Genomic DNA, 25936 nt, shown 5'->3' on the forward strand with positions numbered 1-25936 from the left:
CCTCGCACCGCCCTGCTCCCCTCCCGCCGGCGCCGCCGCCGCCCAGCTGTCGGCTGTGCTCTGCTCGCGCGCCCAGGGCATGCTCCGCGCTCCTGCGCCCGGCCTCGGCGGCGGCAAGGGACGCCACCCGCCCGCGGAGACATGAGGCTCAGCCCGTGGGCTGCCCTGGCCTTGGGGCTGCTGTTCCTCAGCCTCGGTGAGTGGTCCCGGCGCTGGAAGGCGAAGGGGTGGTTGCCGGGGGCGGGGGATCCTACCAGCTGCCCGGCCCGGGTGCTTCTCCAGAGACCGGTACCCTGGGACCCCGCGGTCGGAGCCTAACTCCCGCTACCCTCCGCATCTTCGGACGCCGAGCAGGAGGCGTGGCGGCGGCTGTGAGGGCTGCACGCGCCGGCTCGCGACCTGACCTTGCAGGTGCACTGCCCCTGTCGGAGCATCTGCTCGCCGTCCGCGCGCCGTCCCGGGCGGGAATGCGCGCTTCATGCGGTCTAAGCTCTGTGTCCTTGACAAGCGCGAGCCCAGTCCGAGCCCACGGGGAAGCAGGGGACCCTCCGGGAGGCGTACCTGGGCGCGCTCGGGTTGGAGGGGCATAGTGCCCTCCTGCCGACCTCACCCGTGACCCTGCGAGTGCGAAGTCCTCCCCGGGTGTCTGGTGTCCATCTGTCCTGTTTCTGTTCTCCCCCTAGCCCAGGCCAACTTCGCGCCCCACTTCTTCGACAACGGGGTCGGCAGCACCAATGGAAACATGGCCCTGTTCAGCCTCCCAGAGGACACCCCTGTAGGTGAGGAGCCCTGGTATGGACATCCCATAGAGGAGAGAGGTTCGCGTTCCTTAGGACGCGGGGACCAAACCCATGACTCCTCTGAGCCCGTGCGAACGCCAAGCGCCAGGCTGCGTGGGCTCCCGCCCTGTTTCTGCTCAGAATTACCCCCACCCCGGAGTCGGGGTTGTGGGAGGCACAGACAGGAAAGGATGTCACAGCTACCATGGCGACCTAAGCGGGGCCAGGCCTGGGGACCAGGACCACACCAGCCCAAAGGCTAGGTCTGTCCTGCGACAGGCAGCTGTCCAGCAGAACAGTAAGGCGCTGCCGCATGCCTGCTGTGTGCCTTGAGCAAATGGATTTGCCTCTCTGAGCCCTGGGTCTCAGGACTTTAAAACGACCCATGGACATCCAGCTGGCTGAGATGGGCAGGGAGAGAAGGAAGAGAGGCTGGAGTTGCCCTCTCTGTCCCTCTCCATGCGGGGGTTGGGACCTGGAGGCGGGGTGAGTGAGCAGGGACTCCTGGGTCCAGAATCCCAGGCGTTGGGGTGCCGTCTTGCACCATGGGTCTTGCACCTGCGCCCAGGGAGCCTCTCCTGCCCACCTCCTCCTCTCCCCCCAGAGCTGGCTCTTGAAAGAGGATCACACCAGGCAGAGGGAAACACAGGCAGAGAACTCTGAAACACCCCTATAATCTGCACAGATTACAGCCTGGGAAGTGGCTGATAGCAACCGCTGACAGCTGTGAAGAACTGAGATAAAAAGTGGGGAGCAGTGGGGTGGGGGGCAGCAGCCAGCGCCCAGTTCAGGGTCCCAGCTTTGACGCACAATGGAATCTCCACCCTCCCAACTGTTGACTTCTTGGGCTGAAGCAGCAGAGAGAAACCAGGTCTCAGGTCCCAGGTCTCCCCCGTGTCTCCTTCCAGGCTCTCACGTGTACACCCTGAATGGGACAGACCCTGAGGGAGACCCGGTGTCCTACCACATCAGCTTTGACCCCAGCGCCAGGAGCGTCTTTTCTGTAGACCCCGCTTTTGGAAACATCACTCTGGTGGAAGAACTGGACAGAGAGGTATGGGAAATGCTGGGAACCCTGTACAGGCATGCAGACCGACCTCTAAGGTCTAGAAGGTCTCTCTGAGTGAGATGCTCACTGCCCAGGAGGGGACACCCACAGGGGCTGCCCCGGCACCTCTGCCTGGAGGATCTTGGGCTGCTACCCCCAGTCTTTACACTGGCAGGCTGAGTCATGGGGCTCCTTAGTGAGCACCCGCCAGCCCTGTTAATCTTTTAAGCACGATCAATTAAAAATAAATCTGTGTGTGCTGTGAGGTATCTGAGAGAAGCCTTCCAAAAGGGGTTTTCATGCCAGTCCTTAGACAGGTCCTGGCAGCCCCAGGAAACTCAGAGAGCAGATCAGGGCCAGAGAGAGTGATTGAAGGTGTGAATCTGAGTTTGTTCAAAGTCCTCTCACCTGCACCTTTCTGAACTTGTGGGTGACAGGGCACCGGGCTCTGCTTCCCTCTGGAGACCTCATGCTGGCCATATAACTGGACCTCAGCTGTAGGCTCCCAGCACCTCCTCCCTAGTACCCACGGGGTTCTAATGACCTTCGACACTATGTCCTGGGGAACACTTGAACCTGAGCCACCCTAGATGTGGACCACTGCAGAACCCTGGAATATGGAGGGGTCTAGGAGAACCATTGATACACAAAGCCCCAAAATAAGGTCTCAGGCACAATGGGAGGCGGCATCTGGCTGTGCCAGATATGCTAAGGCTACCCCCCACGCCCTATTCATGCACCCAGGAGGGCTCCCCCAGCCTCGGGGTTCCCTGCGGTGTTCTCAGACACTCACTTAGTCCCTGTGCTCCACAGAGGGAGGATGAGATTGAAGCCATCATCAGCATTTCGGACGGACTGAATCTGGTGAGTGCACACCCAAGCCAGCCCCTGGCAGCCTGCAGAAGGAGGAGGCTGGCAGGGCTCCTCCCCAGCCCTCCCAGGGCCCAGCAAAACCCACCCAGAGCGCCCACAGGACAGAGCTGCAGCAAGACCAGAGGTGGGGGGAGAAAGGGGGAGGGGAACGGAGGCCAAGGTCTCTCTGAGGAACTTCCAGCGTGTCAAACTCACATTCTGCAGCTTCTCCTCAGACCTGCCCTCTCCCTCTGCCTCCTCCCTCCTGGGTCTTGGCCCCTTGCCCAGGTTACCCAAGCTGAACACCTGGGCACACAGGTGTGCTGCCTGTCCTCCTTCTGCACAGTCAGCATTTCCTCCAGCCCCCACCAGTGCATTCTGGGATTACTGCAGCCCACCCCAGAGGCTCCCCAGCCACCCCAGTCCACCCACAGAGTGCCGCCGTGGCTGTCACTGTGATGCATAGGTCTGGCCCCCATCCCGGGCTCAGAAAGCACCCAGAGCTGGCCCTGCCACCCTTGGGATGACATCCAAGCTGCCATCTGCCATCCACAGACCCCTCCTCCCCCCACCACCCCGCAATCAGCATCTGCTTCCTCCAGCTCTCTCCCTCATCCACCCCACCACCCACCCAGCCAGCCATGAATCTCCTGTCTTCTGAATTCACCAGCCATCTCACTCCTCTTTGAACACATGGTCCCTCCTACCTGGCCCACCACTTCTTTCCTTCAAGGCGAACTTGCTGTGGGGCTTGGCGTTTCCTCCTCTGGGCAGCCTCCCTGCTGTCCACCACCACAGGCCAGGCCGGGGTCCGGGGTAGGGACCGTTCTCAGGGCCTCTGGATGCAGCACACCTGCGCCCAAGGGATGCCCGAGGGACCCCTGGCTGGGGGGCAGGGAGGTGCAATGCAGGGCCTGGCCCACCTGTTGTCTCCTGAGTGATATCACCGGGTTCTTTTATGTGCTACCCCTTGCCAGAACACTGCAGAATAGCACACTTGCAGACTGCCTTCCATCACTGGCATGCAACACAGTGCTTTGTTCCATGTAGCTTCTTAATAATATTTGTTGCATGAACACATAGAAGAGAGAAGAGTGGAGATGAGAGAGAGACAGAGACAGAGAATGGCAGGGCTGCTAGAAGCCACTATCTGTTTGTCTCCCAGAAGGTCTCACTGCCTCAGCTCCTGAGCCATCTCTTCTTTCCAGGTGGCAGAAAAAGTCACGGTCCTGGTGACGGATGCCAACGACGAGGCACCCCAGTTCATCCAGGAGCCTTACGTTGTCTTGGTCCCCGAGGTGAGTGAGAGGCTGCTGGGCAGGGCAAGACTCCCACCTGGGCCATGGCCTGCTCTCTGGGGCTGCCAGGGACCTGGCCCCAGCACTGGCATGCAGAGCACCTGTCTACCATGCCCCACTCTCCATGCCCTTCCCTCCCCAACCTCTGTCACCATCCCCCCACATTCATTTTCATTTCGGTCCATTTATTATCTTCCACTATAATCATAGTCTATGTGTTCTGTAGAAATGTGAAATAGATAGAAAAGTAGAGTTTTTAAAGTTACCTTCAGTCCCTCCGACTTAAAACCTTGCTCAGTGTTGCAGTAGTTCCTTCTAGGCTTTTTGTGATTATAGGGTTGTTGCTTATTTAGCATAGCTGTGGCTATACTAAATACATGTGTCCCATATCCTGTTTTTCACTCAGTGTATAACATAAGGATTTTCCTCATTTTGTTGTGGAGTTCGAATAACCACTGATTTACCAGTTTCTATTGAGGGAACATTCCATCACTTACTGAGCCGTCCCATTTTGTTTGCTGTTTGTGAGAAACACCAAGCTTTGAGTACAAGGGTATTTTTTCTTTAATTAAGGTTATTTCCCTAAGGGGCAATGCAGGGTGTGAAATTAGCAAGTCAGAAGCATGAATGCCTGTGTTACCAAACGGCTCATCTCTTCACTCCCTGCCCTGCAACACTGGGGAGACGATGTCTCCCCTCTCTCTCGTGCCCACACCGCAGATTCTGAGTCTCAGATGCTCACTAACTCAGCAGGAGAAATAGCTTATGCTTGTTCTGAGTTGTGTGCACCTGTGTGTGACCGCTGGTGACCCTGATACATCCATGTGGATGAACCATGCCCTTGTCTGTGCATGGCTGTTTCCTGTTTAAACTCTTCACCCATTTGGGGTCTTGGTTTTCTCCTTCTATTGCCTCCTTAAGGGAACCCTGAGCCACCTCTTTGTGGCACCTCCTGCACCATGTCCTGCGTCTCCTCCATTGCTGCCCTTCCCCCATGATGGCTGCTCACACACATGTTAGCCCTCCATTCCCTCCACCGCATCGCTCCATGGTCCCCATGCCTATGGCTCCCTAAGCATCTTGTCACTACCCCGTCACCCCTCAGGACACACCTGCTGGGAGCAGCATCTTTAAGGTCCGTGCAGTGGACAAGGACACAGGCTCTGGAGGGAGTGTCACCTACTTCCTGCAGGTAAGACAGCACACAAAGGATGTCACCAGGGACCTGGGCTGAAAGGGACACTGGATGGTCCCCACCTTCATCACCAAGGCCCTTGGGTCAGTGCCTCTGATGGTCCCAAAGAATCCACACAGGGGTGCAAGCAGTAGGCAGGGATCCGAGGGGTGCAGAAGCCTTCTTCCCCTGATTGCCCCACCCTGAGTGTCCCCAGGCTGCACTTCCCCAGCCCCTTTCCCAGGTCCCCAGCAGTACAGTGCTCCTCTTCCAGTACAGCTCTCTGCTGGCCCAAGAGCACAGTGGAGGATGGCCCAAGTGCTTGGGTCCTGCACTGCATGAGAGACCAGGAAGAAGCTCCTGGCTCCTGGCTTTGGGTCGGCATAACTCCGGCCGTAGCGGCCATTTGGGGGAAAGGAAGACCTTTCTCTCTGTCTCTCTCCTTCACTGTCTAACTCTATCTGTCAAATAAATATTAATAATAATAAAAGAAACGCCTGCAGAGTGCTCTTCTCTACAGGGAATGGGGCTTAAAAGCCATCCTGAAAGGGACCAACATTGTGGTCAGCTGGTTAAGGTGAAGCTGCCCCTTGCTACGCCACCAGCATCCCATATCAGAGCACTGGTTCGAGTCCCAGCTGCTCTGCTTCCGATCCAGGTCCCTGCTAATGCATCTGGAAAGGAAGCAGCAGATGGCCCAAGTGCTTGGGCCCCTGCCACCCATGTGGGAGACCTTGATAGAGTTGCCGGTTCCTGGCTTTGGTCTGATCCAGTATAGGCCATGTGGTCATGTGGCAAGTGAGACAGCAGATGGAAGTTATCTCTCTCTGTCTCTACCTTTCTCTCTGCCACTCTGTTCAAATAAATAAATGGAAAAAAATAAAAGCCTTTCAAAGGGAGACAAGCTGAGGGACCTCCAACCCACCCCAAGTAAGTGGCTGTGGGCCAGTGCTAGGCAGCATCTGATGAGGGAGGGGTGGGAGATGGCCACTCTTTGGAGGAGGCTGGTGGGGAGCTCCTGCATTTTGTAGGGGTGCTCAGGGGGGACCTCAAACTGGGAGGCATCAGGCTCCAGGTGCCAGGTGCTGTTGTTGAGTGCCCTACATATTTGAGCCTCACAATAGCCCACATGCTTTTCTCCTTCCTGTCTTACATCTGGGGAAACTGAGCGGGATAAGGCAGGTAACGCATTGAAGGTGGCACAAGAGCTAAACCAGGGATCACCCCAAGACCTGCGGAGTCCCAGCAATCTCCCTGGAGCCTGGAGTGGGAATGGCCACCTGGAGTTTTAGTCTCCCTGGAGTTTTAGTCACCAAGCTGTACCGTTTTGAAGAGTGTGGGTGTAGGTGAGTGGAGGTGGGAAGAACAGAAAATGCTGTGGAAGCAGCAGACTGAGAGGGGCAGCAGGTGCAGGGCTGGGGCCTCCACGCGGTCAGGCGCAGGGTGGGAGGCAGCGGATCACGGCTTTGCTTTGTCTGAGAGCTGTTGCTCTGGTTGTTTGCTAGCGGCCATCGCAGGCCCGGACAGGTTTCTTCAACCCCATGTGGATGTGAAGTGCTGGGGGCCTGGGGAAGGGGCTGGGGAAGTGCAGCCTGGGAACACTCAGGGTGGGGCAATCTGTACTGGAAGAGGACTAGAACCCAGTGTCCATGTGGGATGCCGGTGCCACAGGCAGAGGATTAACCAAGTGAGCCACGGTGCTGGCCCCTCTGCAGGCGTTTCTAACCACTACCACCTGTAGCCAGAGCTTAGCCCAATTTGTTTTCCAGCAGAGCAGACAGAGAGAAGCCACGGGCCTTGAGGGTGTGGGAGAGCAAACCCCCAGCCCTCCAAAGGGTGACCTGGGGCCAGAAGGGCTGGCTACCCTGAGGTCTGACTTCAGCCTCAGGGGCAGTGAGCAGGTGGTCATTCCCAGGCTGGCCCAGGGCTCCTGCCTGAAGCCCAGCTGTGCCCCACCCTTACAGAATCTGCATCCCAGCAAATTTGCTGTGGACCGCCACAGCGGTGTGCTGCGCCTGCAGGCTGGGGCCACCCTGGACTACGAGAAGTCCCGGACCCATTTCATCACCGTGGTCGCCAAGGTAACAGAAAGGGAGGAAGGGAGGAGTGTGGGAGGCTGCCCTGGGGTGGGAGCAGAGCTGGAAGCTGTGAAGGGGTGGGGCAGGTAGGAGAGCAGGGGGTGCGGTGGGCAGAGGGGGAGGGGCAGCTGCATGGACATTTTCTCTGGGGAACTGTGTTGGGGGCCTGGAGAGGACACGGTCTCCTCTGACCCAAGACTAATGGGTCAGCGTACTCTATCTGGCCACCACAAGGGGACTTGTGTGTCCCACACATTCCTTTTAGTGTGGCCAAATGGGCACCGTCTCTCTGGTCAAACCTGTTTACCCCACCTTCTCCTCATTGGGGGACCCTCTCTGAGCCTCTGTTTCCTCATTCACTCAACCCTGAAACTTAACCAGGTTCCCCAAGTTTTGCAAGTGATTGGTGCTGGAAGCCTGCAGGGGCTCAGCCAAGGCTTCCTCCCCCAGAGAGCAGGCAACGCCAGCCACCGTTGCTCCAGGCCCAGCATTTCCTGCACAGGAAGGCCCTTGTAAGACACTTAGTGGCTTCAAGCCATCCCACGCCAGCCTGTGCTAGGAGGCCTGAGACAGCCCCAGCTGCCAGCTGCCTGGCACCATTGTAGGTGTTTACACAGGGTGCTAAGTCATTCTCTTGGCTCCACAGCACCCAGCACAGGCTGAGCACATAGTAGGACAGCAGGTGTTTGAGCCTGGTTTCCTGGTGGGAGGGGGACTTTGGCCCTGACAGGTGCGGGGAGCCTGACTGACCGCAGAGCCCTGCCTGTCTTCACGCTGCTTCTGTGGCCCCCGGTTCTTCTCCAGGATGGTGGGGGCAGGCTCCGTGGGGCTGACGTGGTGTTCTCAGCCACGGCCACGGTCACGGTCAACGTGGAGGATGTTCAGGACACGGCCCCTGTCTTCGTGGGCACACCCTACTATGGCTACGTGTATGAGGACACCCTCCCGGTGGGTGGCTGCACCCCTCTGCCAGCGTCCCCTCCAGATGCCTCTGGCCCTGTCCTGAGTGGTTGCCCAGGGTGCCTTGCAGGGTATGCATAGCTGGTCCCAGCTAGGTCATGCTCTGCACACACTGGCTGGCTCCTGAGTTTCCTAGGGCTCTGGCCATGAACAGCTCCTTTTGCCTTGAGAAGTGCAAGGCAGAGCAAGCCCAGGCTCATGTGGGGGCAGGGGACATCTTCTGGGTGCCCACCAGTCTGGCATTTCTGCATTCACACATCTGCCAGTCCAGCTGTAGCCCCTTCAAAGGGCTGAGAGAAGACAGAGGTGTCTCTCTGTCACCTCATTTGGAGGGGGAACATCCTTGGTGCATTCCCAGGCCCCAGACCTTCAGCCTGGGGTCCCTCAGACCAGCAGTTCCCTCACTATTTGCTGCCTGAAGCACCGTGACCCTCAGACATCCCACAGGTGCAGCTGGAGGGTTGGCCTCAGCTTCACTCCTCATTCAACCAAACCTCCATCCCCGGTGTTCCAGCTCCTGAGGTTGCCTTCTGGCTGCCCAGCAGGTCCCCAGAGGTTCCACGCCTGGCCTCTGAGGCCCAGCCTCCCCTCCGAGGGCCCTCTGCCTCCTCACAAACCCGACAAGGTCTCACCACACAGCCCTTAGTCCTCTGCCTGAGTTGTGCCCACCGTCCCAATGCCCCCATGCTTCTCAGCTGACTTGGGCGCCCATCCCCTGTTCTGAAGTGGGGGAGCTCCTTCGGCTCCCTTGGCACGAGCTTGGCCCTCCCTGGGGTTCCCCCATGTTTTTCTGGGCACCAGCTGCCCCCACCCAAACCAAGAGCTCCATGCAAGCAGAGACCAGGCTGAAGCCAGACCTCACTCTGCCGTGGCTCGGGAGCGCTGTGACTGAATCACATTCTCAACTTCCCTGACGGTGAAACAAGTACTTCAGAGGGAGGGAGGTGGAAACACCGGACTGCCTGGGTTGGGGCTGTCAGGCCGGGCCGGGGAGGCTCCAACCACCCCATGGAGGGGCTGAGGGTAGAGAACAAAGCAGAGGGCTTGGTCTCAGCAAGGGCCTGGCAGTGAGCATGGAAGAGGGCATCAGTGTCAGCTGGATTGTCCCGTTGTGGCCCCTCCCTACCAGACTCTTTCCAATGGCACCCAGTGCCCGGGGATAAAATCCTAATCCCAGAACTCCGTTTAAAGCCTGGTGACCCAGCCCCTGTCCCACCTGTCTCTCGCCTCTCCCCCATGCACCTTGCAGTGGGGTGAAGGTAACAGATGGAGGGGACAGCAGGGGAGCAGTGGGCTGAGGAGACAGTCAGCAGACCTGGGCATCCGTGGGCAGCACACACTTGGCCCCGTTGGACCAGCAGAGGCTCAGGCTGTCCCCCTCCCCGCAGGCCTGGAGAGAGCTCCCAGCAGAGCAGAGCAGGGATGTCCTCCAGGGCCATGCAGAGGCCTGGCTCTTTTCCTGGTGGGGGGAGGGGGCACCTCCCTTCTGTGAAGGGGAGGGAGAGCCCCAGAGTTGCCCTGGAGCCTTAGGCAGCTGCTTCTGCTCCCCCCAGGGCTCCGAGGTGCTGACAGTGGTGGCCATGGACGGCGATCGGGGCAATCCCAACCGTGTCCTCTATAGCCTCGTGAACGGTGAGTCGGGCAGCTGCTCTGACCCTGGGGGTGACCACAGCAAGGTTCATCAACCGTTTGGGTCCCAGGTCCCTCCCCCCATGGGACCAGCAGAATGGAGAGGAGGGGCTGACCCTCCCACCCCGGGGAGCTGGTCTCCTAGGGCGTGTGCTCAGGCTCAGATCTGTGCTTCCTGTGTGACCTTAGACAGCTTACTGAGCCCCTCTGAGACTCAGTTTCCTCATTGGCAATGCAATAGATGACCGTGTCACAATTTTGGGAACACTTCTACAAGGCAGTGCACTAGGCACCTGCACCCCCTGTGGCCCTTTACAGAACTGCAGAGCATGTATCTATTACAGGAAGCGAGGGAGCCTTTGAAATTAATGAGACATCCGGAGCCATCTTCCTCACACAGAGCCCTGCCCAGCTGCAGAGAGAAATGTATGAGCTGCACGTGCAGGTAACGCCCCTCTAGACTGGCCTGCTCCACCCCCTCCTCTAGCCCTAGAAGGCTACTGAGGTGATGAGACCCAGGGCCTCCTCCATCGGGCGGGGGGGGGGGGGGTTCATTCTGGGAAGTGAGCTAGACGTTGCTTCCTGGAGCTCCTGCAGCACCAGGCTGCAGCAGATGTACACACAACCCGTGGCGAGAGGAGCCATAAAGTCACAGGCAGAGTCGCGAAAAGGCAGGAGGAGGTAGGACTGAAGCAGCAACACCTCTGCTAAGAGCAGGCTCCAACAGGCAGAGGGTGTCAGAGGGGAGCGTTGAATTGGGGTTGGGCAGCAGCAGAGTGAAGGCATCCAAGCCAGGAAAACGCTGGGTGCAGCCTGGAGGTGGGAGTACACAGTGCGCCCAGGAAACAGGGGAGACTGGAGCCAAGAGCCTGCTGGAGGAGGACCATTGAAACACGAGGCTGGGCTGGAGGAGCAAAGGCCCTGAAATGCAAGCTGTGTGTTCTCTCTAGAGCAAGGCATGTGACTTGCATGGTCACCTAAGAGCTGCATGGAACAGGACCCCATGCTAAGCTGAATACTTTGCTGTTTGCTTTCTTGAAATTCTTAATAGTTTTTCATGTTTCATTGCCCCTGCAGATTGTGGAGCTGCCCCTGCCCCAGAGCAAAGCAGTTTCATTGACAGGTTGTGAGCAGGCTTAGAAGTACCTGTGGGAAAGCTCTCTCTGGCTGCTCCCTAGATCACTAAAGTTCTTGGATGCGGACAGCATGGCCAACAAAGCCTTCCAGGACTCACTCCTGGGAATGGGAATTCCCTGTGTCCAGGGTCAACCCAGGACTCAGCACGTTATCCTGGCAGTAGGCTCTGCCTGGCATCTGAGAACTCTGATGTCATGTCATATTTAGGGGGAGGCAGGGAGATAGAGCCATGGCCAAGGTGGCAGAGAAAAAAGGCCTGTGGGGCTGCAAGGAAGTGGGATGGCAGAAAGGGGCAAGTTGCAAAACATAGAAGAAGGCAGATGGCACATAGCATAGCCACTGATGGTCTGTGAGGGGTGAGAGAGGGATGGAGGAGGGATGGGTAAAGGCCCAGGGACTTCGTCATCGCGAGCAGGGCAGAGGAAGCAAGCTAAATAGGAGGGGAGTGATGGACCTGGGTGCTGGGGTCATTCAAGGTGAAACATCCACACTTGGGCAACCAGGATTGACCTTTACAGGAGAAGACATCAGTAAACAGGTGTCTATGATGGATGTGGGAAGGAATGAGGTCACCCAGGGGATGGCTAGGGGACAGAGCAGCCGGTGGCCAAGTCCACAGCTGCAGGAGCTGTGGGGAGGAGAATGGCAGGTGAGGAGAGTCGGGAGGGATCAGAGAGGCTGCTCAGAGAAGCTGCAAGAGAACAGAGCCCTTGGGCAGGGGAAAGGGTGGTGGTGTGGCTGCAGCATGCAGAGCAGTGGGAAGTGCCCAGGTGGGGACGGTGAGAAGTGAGTGCAAAGTTGGAAGTGGAGACGGCAGGCGTCAGCCTCTGAGAAAGAGAAAATAAGACAGTAGGCGGGGCATAGAGGAGTTGGGTGCAGAGAGGGTCATTGTGGGAGAGCGACCTTCCAGAACTAGGGTGTCTTTGAAGAACTAGGGACAGGAGATCCCTGAAGGGGCTCCTGTGACATTTACTACATGGTTCATGAGGTGCCCATGGACCCTCAGCCCTAGCTTTGCAGCCTGTGTTAGTGACGACCTACCCCCAAACAGAGTGGCTTACGGCAGCACTCATGCATTATTATCTCACGGGCTGTGTGGGTCAGGAGCCCAGACTTAGCTTGACTGGGTCTTCAGTTTCAAGGTCTCATGTCTGACTGCAATTGGGTTGTTAGCCAAGACTAGGGTCTCCAGGAGACTCAGCTGGGGACGGGTCGGTCATCGGTGCAGCTCGGTTCTTTTGGGAGATCTTAGACCAAGAGAGCCTCAGTTCTGTGCTGGCTGTTGGCTAGGGGTCACATGGGCCTCTCCAACACAGCTGCCTGCCTCACCACGGTCAACAAGGGAGAAAGTCTTCTAGTGAGGCAGAAGTTACAAACGCTTGTCATCTGATCATAAAGGGAAAGCTCATCTTTGCCATATGCTATCAGTTAGAAGCAAGCTGCTAGACCAAGGATCACTTAAGGAATTGGGATTGTACAAAGGTGTGAATACCAGGACAATGGATCACTGGGACTGATGAAAGCCCACCTGCCACACAGCCATAGCCCCCTGTCTCCACCCCAGGTCACTGAGATCAGCTCTGCAGGGAGCCCAGCTGCCCAGGCCATGGTCCCCGTCACCATCAGGATCGTGGACCTCAACAACCACCCACCGACATTCTATGGAGAGAGCGGGCCCCAGAACAGGTTTGAGCTGTCCATGTATGAGCACCCGCCCCAGGGGGAGATCCTGCGGGGCCTCAAGATCACCGTCAACGACTCCGACCAGGTGCCTGGCCCTGCCCTCTGAATAGTTGGGTCTGCAGGAACCCTCACTGGAAGCCAGGCAGGTCTCAGAAGGAATGAGCCAAGAGCATACATCCGAGAAGGAGAGGAGAAAGGATAGCTGCCTAAATGCCTTAACCAATTAACAAGTAAATCAATTAAAATAAATTTAAAAATCAACTAAATAAATTTAAATAAATTAAAATTAATAAATCAATTAACGAGTAAAAGCCAGGATGAACCTTTGGCTTAGCAGTTGAGACACTGGTTAAGATGCCCACACCCTAGTTCAGAGTGCCTGGGTTCAGTCCCCACCTTCAGCTCCTGACTCCAGCTTCCTGCTAATGCAGACCCTAGAACCAGTTACTTAATTACCCCAGTAGTTGGGTACTTTTTTTTTTTAAGATTTTACTTATTTATTTAAAAGGCAGAGTTACAGAGAGAGAGAGAGAGAGAGAGAGAGAGGTCTTTCATCTGCTGGTTCACTCTCCAAATGCCCACAAAGGCCGGAGCAGAGCCTATCTGAAGCCAGGAGCTGGGAGCTTCTTCCAGTCTCCCACACGGGAGCAGGGGCCCAAGCACTTGGGCCATCTTCCATTGCTTTCTAGTGGAGCAGCCAGGACTTGAACTGGTGCCCAATGGGATGCTGGCACCACAGGCGGAGCCTCCCTCCCTTCCTCTCTTTCTCTCTCTCCCCTGTCTGTGTCCTCCTGCCTTTCAAATAAATACACTTTGTAAACATAAAGAAGTAAAAGCCACCAGACAGGCATTTGTGAGTCCTGCCACCTCCTATGTCTAGCGCAGGATTAGACATCATGTGTTTGTGACCTTGCTTAATCCCCATAGCCTGCTAAGTCTTCCTGATCCTGAGCAGCTCATGTGTGGGGAGAAGTGAGACTGCTCACCTCCCAGGGCCTGGAGCATATGGAGGCTCCTCGCTTAGCACAAATCCTGTAATTCCTTCTTTTTGTGAAAAAAAATTATTTACTTGAAGCATAGAGTTACAGAGGGAGAGGGAGAGGCAGAAAGAGATGTTCCACCTGCTGGTTTACTCCCCAGATGGCTGCAGGAGCTGGGTCTGGGCCAGGATGAAGCCAGGAGTCTGGAACTCCATCCAGGTCTCCTACATGAGTGCAGGGGCTCAAGTACTTGGGCCATCATCCCCTTTCCCAGGTGCATTAGCAGGGAGCTGGATGGAAAATGACTGGGACTCCAACCAGCTCTCATATGGGATGCTGGCCTGCAGGCGGCGGCTTAACTCACTGTGCCACAATGCCATAGCTCCTTTCCTTATCTACATTTTCACTTTCTGCATTTTCAGTCATGTGAGTCCCAAAATATATAGTCCCAAAACTATAGCCCCAAAATATTAAATGGAAAATTCTAGAAGTAAGCAATTTCTGAATTTTAAATACCTTTTATAATAGCATACTGTAATTTTTATATTTTATCATTAGTTTTTGTTCCTAAGGTAGACATTAAACTTTAGCACAGCAATGCATGTATAGGAAAAAACACAGGCTATGTCTACAGCCATACAACCTTGAAGGTGCCTGATCTCTCATCTGATCTCGGAAGCTAAGCAGGGTCAGGCCTGATTAGTCCTTGGATGGGAGACCCAGGTATTCTCTGAGGAGTTAGGCATCCATGGAGGTCTTGGAACATAGTCCCTATGAGAATAGGGAGGCTATGGTTTATAAATTTCTATTCTCATGTCTCTGTGTTGTTTCTGTTCTTCAAACTCTGCTGCCCAGGGAGCCAATGCCAAGTTCAACTTGCGGCTGGTGGGCCCAGGAGGCATCTTCCGAGTGGTGCCACAGACGGTCCTGAATGAAGCCCAGGTGACCATCATCGTGGAGAACTCAGCTGCCATTGACTTTGAGAAGTACAAAGTATTAGCCTTCAAGGTGGGTGCTGCCCTGCCCTGCCCTGCCCTGCCCTGAATGGGGTCCCAGGAGCTCACACCAGCATTCATTCCTGAGGGCACCGTGTCACACCCTGGCCTTCCTGCTAATGTGAGGAGCAAGTGATGGACCAGAAGGGAAGAAGAGCCGTCCACGGACAGAGCTTCTGTGAACCACTCATATATTTTAAAAGTTAGTTATTTGAAAGGCAAAAAGGCAGAGAGATGGAGACGAGTGAATCATCTGCTGGTTCACTCCTGAAGCACCCATGGTTGCCAGGGCTGGGCCAAGCAGAAGCCAGGAGTCTATAACTCAATCCTGATCCCCCCATGAGGGTGGCAGGGACCCAGGTACTTGAGCCATCATCTGCTGCCTTCCAGGGTGTACATGAGCAGGAAGCTGGAATCAGGAGCAGAGCCGGGGCTTGAACCCAGGCACTCTAACGTGGGATGCTTACATCCCCAGAGGGGTCTTAACCACTGTTCTAAATACTTGCCTCTGAGCCCCAGCTTCTAAACTACAGCTAGACCCAGGAATGCAAAGTTCAGGGAAGGGGATGGAATGTTATCAAAGGAAAATTATTCATATACTTTGCCTTGTTTGTAGAAACTACTTGATTGTCAAGATGCTTTCTCAGCAGGCGCCACGGCTCACTAGGTTAATCCTCTGCCTTGCGGCGCCGGCACACCGGGTTCTAGTCCCAGTCAGGGCGCCGGATTCTGTCCTGGTTGTCCCTCTTCCAGGCCAGCTCTCTGCTGTGGCCCGGGTGTGCTTGAGGATGGCCCAAGTACTTGGGCCCTGCACCCCCTGGGAGACCAGGAGAAGCACCTGGCTCCTGGCTTCGGATCAGCGCGATGCGCCGGCCGCAGCGCGCCGACCGCGGCGGCCATTGAAGGGAGAACCAACGGCAAAAGGAAGACCTTTCTCTCTGTCTCTCTCTCACTGTCTACTCTGCCTGTCAAAAAAAAAAAAAGATGCTTTCTCATCTGCCTTTGACACCTGTCATCTGATCTGATAACAGTCTTAGCAGAACAAGGAGTACTCCTTTGATATAATTTGTAATTCCATTAAGTTTTAAATGTACATAAATAATACAGATTGTACAAAGAGACTTCAAACATTCATGGAAAATGGAATTAAAACACACTTTCCATGAACTTTTTGAAACCCATTTATATTATAACATACAAGTTATATTTTAACAAAAAGGAAAAATAAATATTTCATTGATATTATTTAAATGAGCATTATTTATACACACAAGCTTATATCCAGGATCACACTTAAAAATGAAATACTACAACATATGATATCAGGAACAAAAGAGGGATGTCTGCTAACCCATTATTATTGAACATAATTCCTGAAATAACATTGTTCTTGGGGCCGGCGCCATGGCTCACTAGGCTAATCCTCCGCCTTGCAGCTCCGGCACACCGGGTTCTAGTCCCAGTCGGGGCGCCAGATTCTGTCCCGGTTGTCCCTCTTCCAGGCCAGCTCTCTGCTATGGCCTGGGAGTGCAGTGGAGGATGGCCCAAGTCCTTGGGCCCTGCACCCCCTGGGAGACCAGGAGAAGCACCTGGCTCCTGGCTTCGGATCAGCGCAATGCGCCGGCCGCAGCGCGCCAACCGCGGCGGCCATTGGAGGGTGAACCAACGGCAAAGGAAGACCTTTGTCTCTGTCTCTCTCTCTCACTGTCCACTCTGCCTGTCCAAAAAAAAAAAAAAAAAAAAAAAAGCATTGTTCTTGGGATGAGAAACAAAATAAGAAGTACAAACCTTAGGACTGGCATGTGGCACAGTGGGTTAAGGCGCTGCTTATGAAGCCATCACCCCTTATCTGATCAGAGTGCCAGTTTGAGTCCTGGCTGCTTCCCTTCCAATCCAGTTTCCTGCTAATGCCTCTGGGAAGACAGCAAATGTTGGCCCAAGTACTCGGGTCCCTGCTACCCAAGTAGGGGACCAATGTAGAATTCTTTTTTTTTTTTTTTTTGACAGGCAGAGTGGACAGTGAGAGAGAGAGACAGAGAGAAAGGTCTTCCTTTTGCCATTGGTTCACCCTCCAATGGCCAACATGGCCGGCGCACCGCGCTGATCCAATGGCAGGAGCCAAGTACTTATGCTGGTCTCCCATGGGGTGCAGGGCCCAAGCACTTGGGCCATCCTTCACTGCACTCCCGGGCCACAGCAGAGAGCTGGCCTGGAAGAGGGGCAACCAGGACAGAATCCGGCGCCCTGACCGGGACTAGAACCCGTTGTGTCGGTGCCGCAAGGCGGAGGATTAGCCTAGTGAGCCGCGGCGCTGGCCACCAATGTAGAATTCTGAGTTCCTAGCTTTGCCCTGGCCAGTCCTTTGGGAAGTGAACTAACAGATGGAAAATTCCCTCTCTCTCTCTCTCTCTCTCTCCTGCTCTGCTTTTCAAGTAAAAGAAAATAATTTTTAAAGATTTATTTATTGGCCGGCGCCATGGCTCAATAGGCTAATCCTCCACCTGCAGCACCGGCACACCGGGTTCTAGTCCTGGTTGGGGCGCCGGATTCTGTCCCAGTTGTCCCTCTTCCAGGCCAGCTCTGTGCTGTGGCCCCGGGTGTGCAGTGGAGGATGGCCCGCCTGCACCCCCTGGGAGACCAGGAGAAGCACCTGGCTCCTGGCTTTGGATCAGCGGGATGTGCGGGCCGCAGCGCGCCAGCCACGGCAGCCATTGAGGGTGAACCAATGGCAAAGGAAGACCTTTGTCTCTCTCTCTCACTGTCCACTCTGCTTGTCAAAAAAAAAAAAAAAAAAAGATTTATTTATTTATTTGAAAGGCAGAGTTACAGAGAGGCAGAGAGAGAGAGAGAGAGAGAATCTTCCATCCACTGGTTCACTCCCCAAATGGCTGCCACGGCCAGAGCTGCGCTCATCCAAACCAGGAGCCAGGAGCTTCTTCTAGGTCTCCCATGTGGTTGCCAGGGCCAGGGACTTGGGCCATCTTCCACTGCTCTCCAGGCATAGCAGCAGGGAGCTGGATCAGAAATGGAGCAGCTGGGACTTGAACCAGCACCCATAGGGGATGCCTGCACTGCGGGCAGTGGCTTTACCTGCTATGCCACAGTGCTAGCCCTGAAAATAATTTTTTTTATTTTAAAAAATTAAATAAATTTTTAGATCCATGCCTGGTTTTTTCATAATATACATTTTCTGGGTTTTGTGAAAAAATAAATTTCGTACCATAAAAACACTTTTTGCACCAAAATAAACTCATACTTTTAATTCCATATTTTTCTGTCAACTTTTGGAAGTCCCTCATACTCGTGGAAATGACATAGAAGCTGTTCCTGCAAACCCGTGGGGAACAGTGTGGGGCCCGATAGGTGACCCTTGCAGGGGGTGGAGGAGCACTGAGTTGGCAGCTGGGAGAAGACAGGTGGGTGCTGGATCAGTTCTGGAGGGCCAAGAGGCAGGAAGATGTGCCCAAGGTGACTTCCCACCCAGACAAGGCCTCGTGTTCTTTGCTTCCGCAGCTCCTGGCCGTGGAAGTGAACACCCCAGAGAAGTTCAGCTCCACAGCAGATGTTGTGATCCAGCTCCAGGACACCAACGACAATGACCCCAAGTTCACCTCCCACTACTACATTGCCAGGATCCCCGAGAATGCCCCAGGGAGCACCAACGTGGTGGCTGTCACAGTAGGTTGGGGACTGGTCCAGGGGCTGGAGGGTGCGGGCCCTTGTGAAGTGGGACAGATGTGGGCTCCAGTTTTGGCTGCAAAACCCGCATCAGCTACGTCTTTGCACAAGCTCCGTGCCCTCTCAGTCTCAGCTTCCTCATCTATGCAGTGGGGAAAACAACCCTCCCAGGTCTCCAGTGAGGACGGATGTGCAAACCCCAAGCACAGGCCACAGGACCTAGTCCCTTTTCCTCCCTCATTTATCAGGGCGCAATAAATACATTCTTGTTCTAAGTCTTTTGATTCCTCCAAAGCTTAAGACCTTGGAGGAAAACTAGGGCTCCAGGGCAGCCTCCAGATCAGCATCCCCCAAGTTGGGCAAACCCCAGATTCCCCTGGATTTGCCCTTGAAAGCAACACACAGACACAGGAGTGCGGAGTTCCCTGGGCAGGTGCCACTGGGAGCTTTCTCTCTTCCAGGCAGTGGATCCAGACACAGGACCCTGGGGTGAAGTCAAATACTCCATCTATGGGACTGAGGCAGACCTGTAAGTAGATCCAGAACTCTAGACACGGCCTTGGGTAAGGGATTTGGAAGGGGGTGTGCAGAGGGTCTGTGTAAAGGCAGGATCGGAGCCTGAGTAGAAGAGGCACACATCCCCGTCTCCAGGGTGTAGGAAGCAGTGGTGAGCCTGATGCATAGGTGTTGGGGATGCACTCATGTGGCTGGAGAGGCCATGGTCATGTCCTGGAGCTAAGACCCATGGCCTCAGGAGCCAGGAGAGCAGGGCTTGGCTGGGGAGGAGGCAGGCCATTTCCATGGAGCACGAAGGGCTGTGATTTGGGTTACTGAGCTCAATAGTGACTGATGGGTGAGTAGATGAGAGGATCTGCCTTCCTCATCAGATTGCAGGGATGAGTGGGAGAGAGCAGGTGGACGACTTGAGGAAGCTGCATGACGCCTCCCTGCTCCTTCCCAGAGGCAGCTCGCCACTGCAGACATATGTGTGTGTGTGCGCACATGTGAGCATATGTGTGCACGTGTGTGTGCATGCACATGTGCACACACGCATGCTTATCCACACATGTGTGCTCTACACACCGTGCCTCTGCTCTCTGTGCCTGGCAGGTTCCTGATCCACTCATCCACTGGGCTTATCTACACCCAGCCCTGGGCCAGCCTGGACGCCGAGGCCACTTCCAGGTACAACTTCTATGTGAAGGCCGAGGACATGGAGGGAAGGTACAGTCTGGCCGAGGTGTGTGTCACCGTGCTGGACGTCAATGACCACTACCCCCAGTTTGGAAAGAGCATCCAGGAGAAGACAATGGTGCTGGGGACCCCCGTGAGGATTGAGGTGGGTTTCACAGGCAGCTCGCCTCCCCTGAAAGTCGGGTTCCAGTGGCTGCGAGAGACACTGGGGCTTGGGAATTTCACTTAAAATCAAATATTGTACTCCCAGCTTGGACAAAGGGCTTCAAGGTCCTTTATATATCCCCATCACCACCCCAACCCAAAAGTAACTCTGAGGAGGAAGACATCCCCACTTTTTTTTTTTTTTTTTGACAGGCAGAGTGGACAGTGAGATAGAGAGACAGAGAGAGAAAGGTCTTCCTTTTGCCGTTGGTTCACCCTCCAATGGCCGCCGCTGCAGCCGGCGCACCGTGCTGATCCGATGGCAGGAGCCAGGATCCAGGTGCTTTTCCTGGTCTCCCATGGGGTGCAGGGCCCAAGCACCTGGGCCATCCTCCACTGCACTCCCTGGCCATAGCAGAGAGCTGGCCTGGAAGAGGGGCAACCGGGACAGAATCCGGCGCCCTGACCGGGACTAGAACCCGGTGTGCCGGCGCCGCAAGGTGGAGGATTAGCCTAGTGAGCCGCGGCGCCGGCCTGACATCCCCACTTTACAAATGCAAACTCTGAGGTTCACAGGGGCTAAGTGCTTGACTTGCTTAGTTCATGTAGCTGCGCCACCTGCTGTCAGAACAGTGCTTTTCCCACTGCACTTCACTCTCTTCCGAAAAAAACCTGAACCCAGACACCCAACAGACTTGAGTTTGAATCCCAACTTCTACCTCTGCATCCTTGGGCAAGTCACTTAGCATCCAAGTTTTCATTTTTGCAAGTATACTATGATTTTTCCAATACCCACTTCCTGACTTGTTCTGAGTCTGGGATCATAGGACTCAGAGAGAGGACCCAGCATAGACCCTGGCTTATACCAAGGCATACCTTTTCCTTTTCCAACTCATCCCACTCCTCACAGGATCTGGACCATTTCCCATCAACCCAGCAAGCCCCACGTGACATGTCAGTTCAGCTGCTTTCCACAGATATTTTCCCCAAAGCCCAGTGCTGTGTGTTCTCCCTGTGCACAGGCCATAGACCAGGACGCAGAAGAACCTAACAACCTGGTGGACTACTCCATCACCCATGCCGAGCCGGCCAATGTATTCGACATTGATGCACACACAGGGGAGATCCGGCTCAAGAACTCCATCAGCTCCTTGGATGTCCTGCACAACATCACTCCCAGTGGGGAGGACTGTACGTGGTCCCTGGAGGTGCAGGCCAAGGACCGCGGCTCACCATCCTTCAGCACCACGGCCTTGCTCAAGATTGACATCACAGACACGGAGGTGGGTGTAAAGCCCTAGTCCGGGAAAGGGGGTAGAGGGCCAGCTCAGGCCTGCAGCAAAGACAAGCAAAACCGTCATCTCCACACTTGCTCCAAAAAACGCTGCATGCTAGCAAAGGCTGCCCGTGCCAGCAGACGCAAGTTTTGGAATCATCGTGACTGCTTTGCTTTAATGCTTATTAAGGATGTGACATTGGGGTTTGTGATTTTGGTTGGGCTTCCAGACCTGATTGATCATCCCGCTGCTCCCACCATGCTCCCGCCCTCTGCTCTTAAAGTTTCCATTACGTTTCCTGTGTAACAGGAATGATGATGCCTCCCTGGCACAGGTGTTGAAAAGCCAGAAATGAAATCATTACGTGACTATGTAGCTGTGAGCTTGTTAGCGGAGATGAGTGGAATAGAATTCATGCAAGAAAGAATTGAGACGTGAGACAGAGGAGCGCTCAGCAAGGTAGCAAGGTTCAGTAGGGTAGGGCGTCCGTTAGAACAGATGGGCACCTCTCCAGATGGAATCTGAGAGTGCCTAGTTCACATTTAGACTGGGGTTTATAAGGCAGTAGGGTCCAGTTCCTCCTGCTGTTTCTCCTCTCCCCCACTTCTTCTAGACAAACTAGGTAAAATTCCTCCCCAGGTGTCAGTACTCAGTGCTACCAGACCAAGTAGCCCACCTTGTGCTGGGCAGAGGAGCCGCCCCTAGGGTGCCTGCCTTGGAGGAAGGCTGTGAGGGTTTTATTGCCACTGTCATCAGGCTGGGTAGCCCACTTGGTGCTGGGCAGAGAGGATTCTCCTGAGGAGCTTTCCTTGGGGGGAAGCCTGGGACCACCTGGAAGGTTATCAGGGTATGGATGGAACTTTGTACTGTAAGATACAGGGCTGCTTCCAAGGTGGCTCCATTCCTTTCTGCAGAGCTGTGTTTCCCTTGGGCTCCAAACAGACACACACACACACACACACACACACACACACAGAGGCTAATTTCTAACTTCCTACCCAACAAGCTCAGAGTCTGGCATAAAGTCAACCCTGAAAGGGCACCTGCTCTATTCGGGCAGATATTGCCTCCCCTCCCCCGCCCCCAATCAAAAGCACATAATATTCTACTATCTCAAGGCCAGAGTGCAGTAAAGCCGGAGTTTTGACTCCAATAGAGGTTGTTTGCATCACATTCTATTGGAGTGTATTGTTCTAGACAGTGAGTTGTGCCATGCTCTCGCTCTGTGTACTTCTTTCCACATTGCTTCCAGAAGGTTTAGAAACCATCAGGCTTAAGGAAGCTTGTGTCTGAGCTCTGTCTTCCAGAGCCCAGGCAGGAACAACTGAATACAGAGCGTGGTTCTCTCTCACAGACGCTGTCCCGAGATCCCATGGCTGCCTTCCTGATACAGACCAAGGACAACCCCATGAAGGCTGTGGGTGTGCTGGCCGGCATCATGGCCATCGTCGTGGCCATCACCATCCTCATCTCCACCGCCACCTTCTGGCGCAACAAGAAATCCAACAAGGTCTTGCCTGTGCGGCGTGTGATCCGCAAGCGGCCCAGCCCTGCGCCCCACGCCGTCCGTGTCGAGTGGCTGAAGTCCAGGAAGGCCAAAGCCGCAACCAAGTTCATGCTCAAGGAGGATCCTCCCAATGAGAGCGACGACAGCCACGGCCCAGTTAGCTCACTGCCCCCTCGAGCTCCAGCTCTGCCTCCGCCTCCCAGTGTGGCACCCGACACAGGTGCAGCCCACTGGACAGTGCCTACAGTCTCTGGATCCCTGGTCCCCCAGCAACCTCAACAATCACCGCCAGAACCCAGGGCCTCGGGGAGCCCCATCCGGTCAACTCTGGTCTCTGAGCTCAAGCAAAAGTTTGAGAAGAAGAGTAGGGACAACAAGGCTTACTTCTAGACTCTGTCTTGAAGTCTCCTCTCCACCCCAACTCTGTCCACTCTGCTACCCTCACTGTGTCCTCACATCCTGCTCCAGAAAGTTACCCCTGTTTTGTACAATGCTGTGACACACACACACACACACACACACACCCCATATACAGGGCTCTAGACAGAGCCTTGGGCAGGCAATTTCTTGAGCAATGGGATCCACTTGACAAATACTTGCCCATTCCCTAAATCCTGGACACAGCTACAATGATCCCTATCCCTTAGAGACTGGGAATTGACCAGGAGCATCTCCTACTCACTCACCAACCCCAAACCACCCAGACCCTCGTGTCCCGCTGGGATCTGAATATCCTTAACCAAGGGGCAGGGGCAGGGCTGCCTAGAACAAGGCCAACTGCCACCCAGATCCTGAAACACAGCTAGGGGAAGGAGCAGGCAATGGGGGTCCAGCCCTGGCTAAGGCTGGAGGTGAGTGAGCCCTGCAGCCACAGGAGAGCAAATGCAGGCAAAGGGAGGGGAAGGAAGCAATGAAAATTTGTGCTGACTGCAGGACCGTGCCTGAAGCCCTGAGCACAGGGGGGGGCAGTGTACATGGGAAGAGATGGCAGGCTCCTGTTGTGCCCGTGTGGGGCTGGGGACTCAGAGGCATGAGATGGGCCTTGCAGATATCCCCAGTTGGGAAGACCTTGAACCCAGAAATTGTCCAAGCTGGAACCACAGTGGTAGCCCCAGAAGCATCCGGAAGAGCATCAGGGCCCCTCTGTGAGAGTGCAAAGCGGCAAGAAAGCAACGTGTTTCCTGCAGACCAGCCTCTGGGTGCAGCTCCTCCAAGGACACATCAGGAGGAGCCTCGCTGCTGCTCTGCAGAGTGGCCCCCCAGAAGCACCGGGCTGGGTGTGGGAGCTGCCACAGGTCCTCAGTAGTCAGAGCTGGATGCTGGCTTGGCTTGAACCACACAGCTCCCGTTCCGTTCTCCCCTCACCACCCCATGCCACTGTCAGAGAGAACTGGACCGCACAGCAGCACCCAGTCCAAGGCTCTGCTTCACTGAGTTCCTGAGAGAGGAGTGGTTTGCCTGAGGCTACACAACAGGTGGGTGGCAGGGATGCAGTCTGAGCGTTCGAGGCTCCTGTGCGTGTTCCTTCAGCCAGGGTGCTCATCCTTGGTGTGTGCCAGTCTCCCCAGGATTGAAATCACCCAGCACCTCCCCTGAAGGACCCTGCTGTAAGGAGATCCAGCTGTGTCCACAGACAGACAAGTAGACTGGTTCTTTGCATTTTGCCTCCTCTCGCTGAAAACCTGTCTAGGATGCATCAGATTTTTATGAGAGCAGCTTCTATGCACGTGTGTTCTTCCTGGTTTCTGAGTCTGTGTTTGGAGGGGTTACTCAGGTGTGCCAGTGTGTAGACCCCCTGCCAGGTGTCTGCGTTTCCCAGCCCAGACAGTATTGACTGAGAGGTGTCAGCAGACACAGGTGCTTTGCAGCCAGAGTTTCAGGAGAGGCTGCGGTGCATCAGGCATGGCTGCCACAGGGAACACAGCATCCTTAGGACTTGCATGCAGTCAACGGAACGTCTTGTGTGAATGGCAAATAAAATCCGCTCAGCGAAGGGCAAGCTGCTTTCCTGCTCCCTGCTTGCGTTTCTGTGCTCTGACTTGTGGGGTCTTTTCAGTCTTCCTGAAACACAGCCAGGCTCAGCCTGCTGGCTCCCTTGGTGGGTGGATCTATCCCCTGCCTGCTAGACCTGACGCTAAGGAGGGCTGCAAATGGGGTCCACATTGCCACGTGTCCACCTCAGACCCAGCCCGTTTGCAGGCTTATCTGTCAGAGCGTGGCCAGTGGAAGGGGATTGCCTCCCAGTGCAACCGGCAAGGGCAGGAACCGGGAGGCTTGGTGTGTGCATGGCTGGGCAAGCAGTGTTGCCTCTGGGACAGTGGTTGTAAAGAACTCTGGGCTGGAGGCTCAGCCCAGCCCCTGGGCCCTGAGAGGGAGGAGGCGCTTCTGGACAAGCCCAGGAACTGGAACCAAGGCAGAGCCCATCTTGGAAGTCTAGTGGCCAGCATCAGCCACACTAGGAAAAGGAGGAGGGTCTTGCCAAGCCGAATGGACCCAGCAAATGTGGTCAGCTCTGGAGGGAGCCCGCCCTAGGGTGGTGCCAGCCAAGTCCCAGTGCACTAGCGAATCCTGCAGCTAAGGGACTGCTTCCTCCATTACACTGGGCCACGGCTGCACCTACAAGCTGGCATGGAGTTCATAGCCCAGGTAAGGGGCAGGGAGGCAGGAATAGCAACCTGGGCAGACCCCCTCTCTCCTGGCCCCTGAGAATAAAACATTAGCCCATGTGACTAGAGAAACCTGCAGTGGCTCCACCACCCATGGCTGAGGTCAGACTTTCTAATCACAAGAACTGACACACGGCTTTACAGCTTCACAGTCCTGGGTCTGAATTTGGGTTCTGCCACTTAAGTGTGACTTTAGATCCAGTCTCTCTGGGCCTCACTTTTATCATCAGTACAGGGTGCAAAGAATCGTGGCTGTGAGGATGACAAGAGCTAATATATGCAAAGCACCTAGCACCGGCTTTGTAGTTCCGGATAATGGCGCGAAGAGTTGCTATTCTTAGTTGTGCAAGAGGGTATTTGAGGATGGCTGGCTATGGCCCACATACCCGAGCACGGAAGGTTCCTTCCCGTAGCCTTGCCCCACCATACTTCCACCTATCCATAGTCCTGGGAGCCTGTGTTAGGAGAAGGGCAGAGTAGATGGGCAGGGGGGAGGGCAGTGGGGCAAATGCTACAGCACCTGGGTCTTGTGCTGCCTACAGCCTGAGCATGGGCATCCTCACCCGAGGAACAAGGAAGAGACAGGCAGTCCCTGGGGGGAACCTGTGGGACTCTGTCCTGAGCTGGCCCTCAGCCCTGCTGTCCAAGTGTGGCAGGAGCAGGGAGGAGCCACAGTCCCGATTCCCTGAGGACTTTGGGAATTCTGTCTCTCTGAGCACTGGAAGCTTGGAGAGAATTCTGGACCAGTGCACCTGACATAAAGATCGGTCTCTATTGGCAAGCCAGTGACACTTCTCGTACAGTCTTCTTTAAAAAGATTTTATTTATCTGAAAGGCAGAGGGAGTGACAGTGGGGG

The 25936-nt window shown here is 55.2% G+C and overlaps 1 protein-coding gene across 2 annotated transcripts; it reads left to right on the forward strand.

The window, feature by feature from the left end:
- Nucleotides 1-24412, forward strand: CDHR1 (cadherin related family member 1). Of its 2 annotated transcripts, XM_051833053.3 has the most exons (17): nucleotides 1-196; nucleotides 684-779; nucleotides 1688-1833; nucleotides 2641-2691; nucleotides 3888-3977; nucleotides 5083-5169; nucleotides 7116-7232; nucleotides 8034-8177; nucleotides 9743-9821; nucleotides 10163-10263; nucleotides 12520-12723; nucleotides 14474-14626; nucleotides 18127-18291; nucleotides 18753-18820; nucleotides 19402-19630; nucleotides 20652-20912; nucleotides 22261-24412. In XM_051833053.3, exons 1-17 carry the CDS (start codon nucleotides 142-144, stop codon nucleotides 22801-22803), a joined length of 2589 nt encoding a protein of 862 aa, XP_051689013.3. In that variant the 5' UTR covers nucleotides 1-141; the 3' UTR covers nucleotides 22804-24412. The 2 variants fall into 2 exon arrangements, with proteins under 2 accessions (XP_051689013.3, XP_051689014.3); XM_051833054.3 differs by lacking the exon at nucleotides 8034-8177 and having other exon boundaries at nucleotides 5-196.
- Nucleotides 24413-25936: the final 1524 nt, after the last annotated feature.

Source organism: Oryctolagus cuniculus, chromosome 15 (assembly GCF_051225735.1).
Source record: "Oryctolagus cuniculus isolate XC-2025 breed Fujian yellow rabbit chromosome 15, ASM5122573v1, whole genome shotgun sequence".
Classification (NCBI taxonomy): domain Eukaryota; kingdom Metazoa; phylum Chordata; class Mammalia; order Lagomorpha; family Leporidae; genus Oryctolagus; species Oryctolagus cuniculus.

What these genes read in the sequence shown, in the direction of transcription:
- CDHR1 (XM_051833053.3), top strand. Translation starts at nt 142, where the DNA reads ATGAGGCTCAGCCCGTGGGCTGCCCTGGCCTTGGGGCTGCTGTTCCTC. An exon ending in GTGTCACCTACTTCCTGCAG is followed by an intron (nt 5,170 to 7,115) that starts GTAAGACAGCAC and finishes CCACCCTTACAG; the next exon opens with AATCTGCATCCCAGCAAATT. An exon ending in GGACCCCCGTGAGGATTGAG is followed by an intron (nt 19,631 to 20,651) that starts GTGGGTTTCACA and finishes CCCTGTGCACAG; the next exon opens with GCCATAGACCAGGACGCAGA.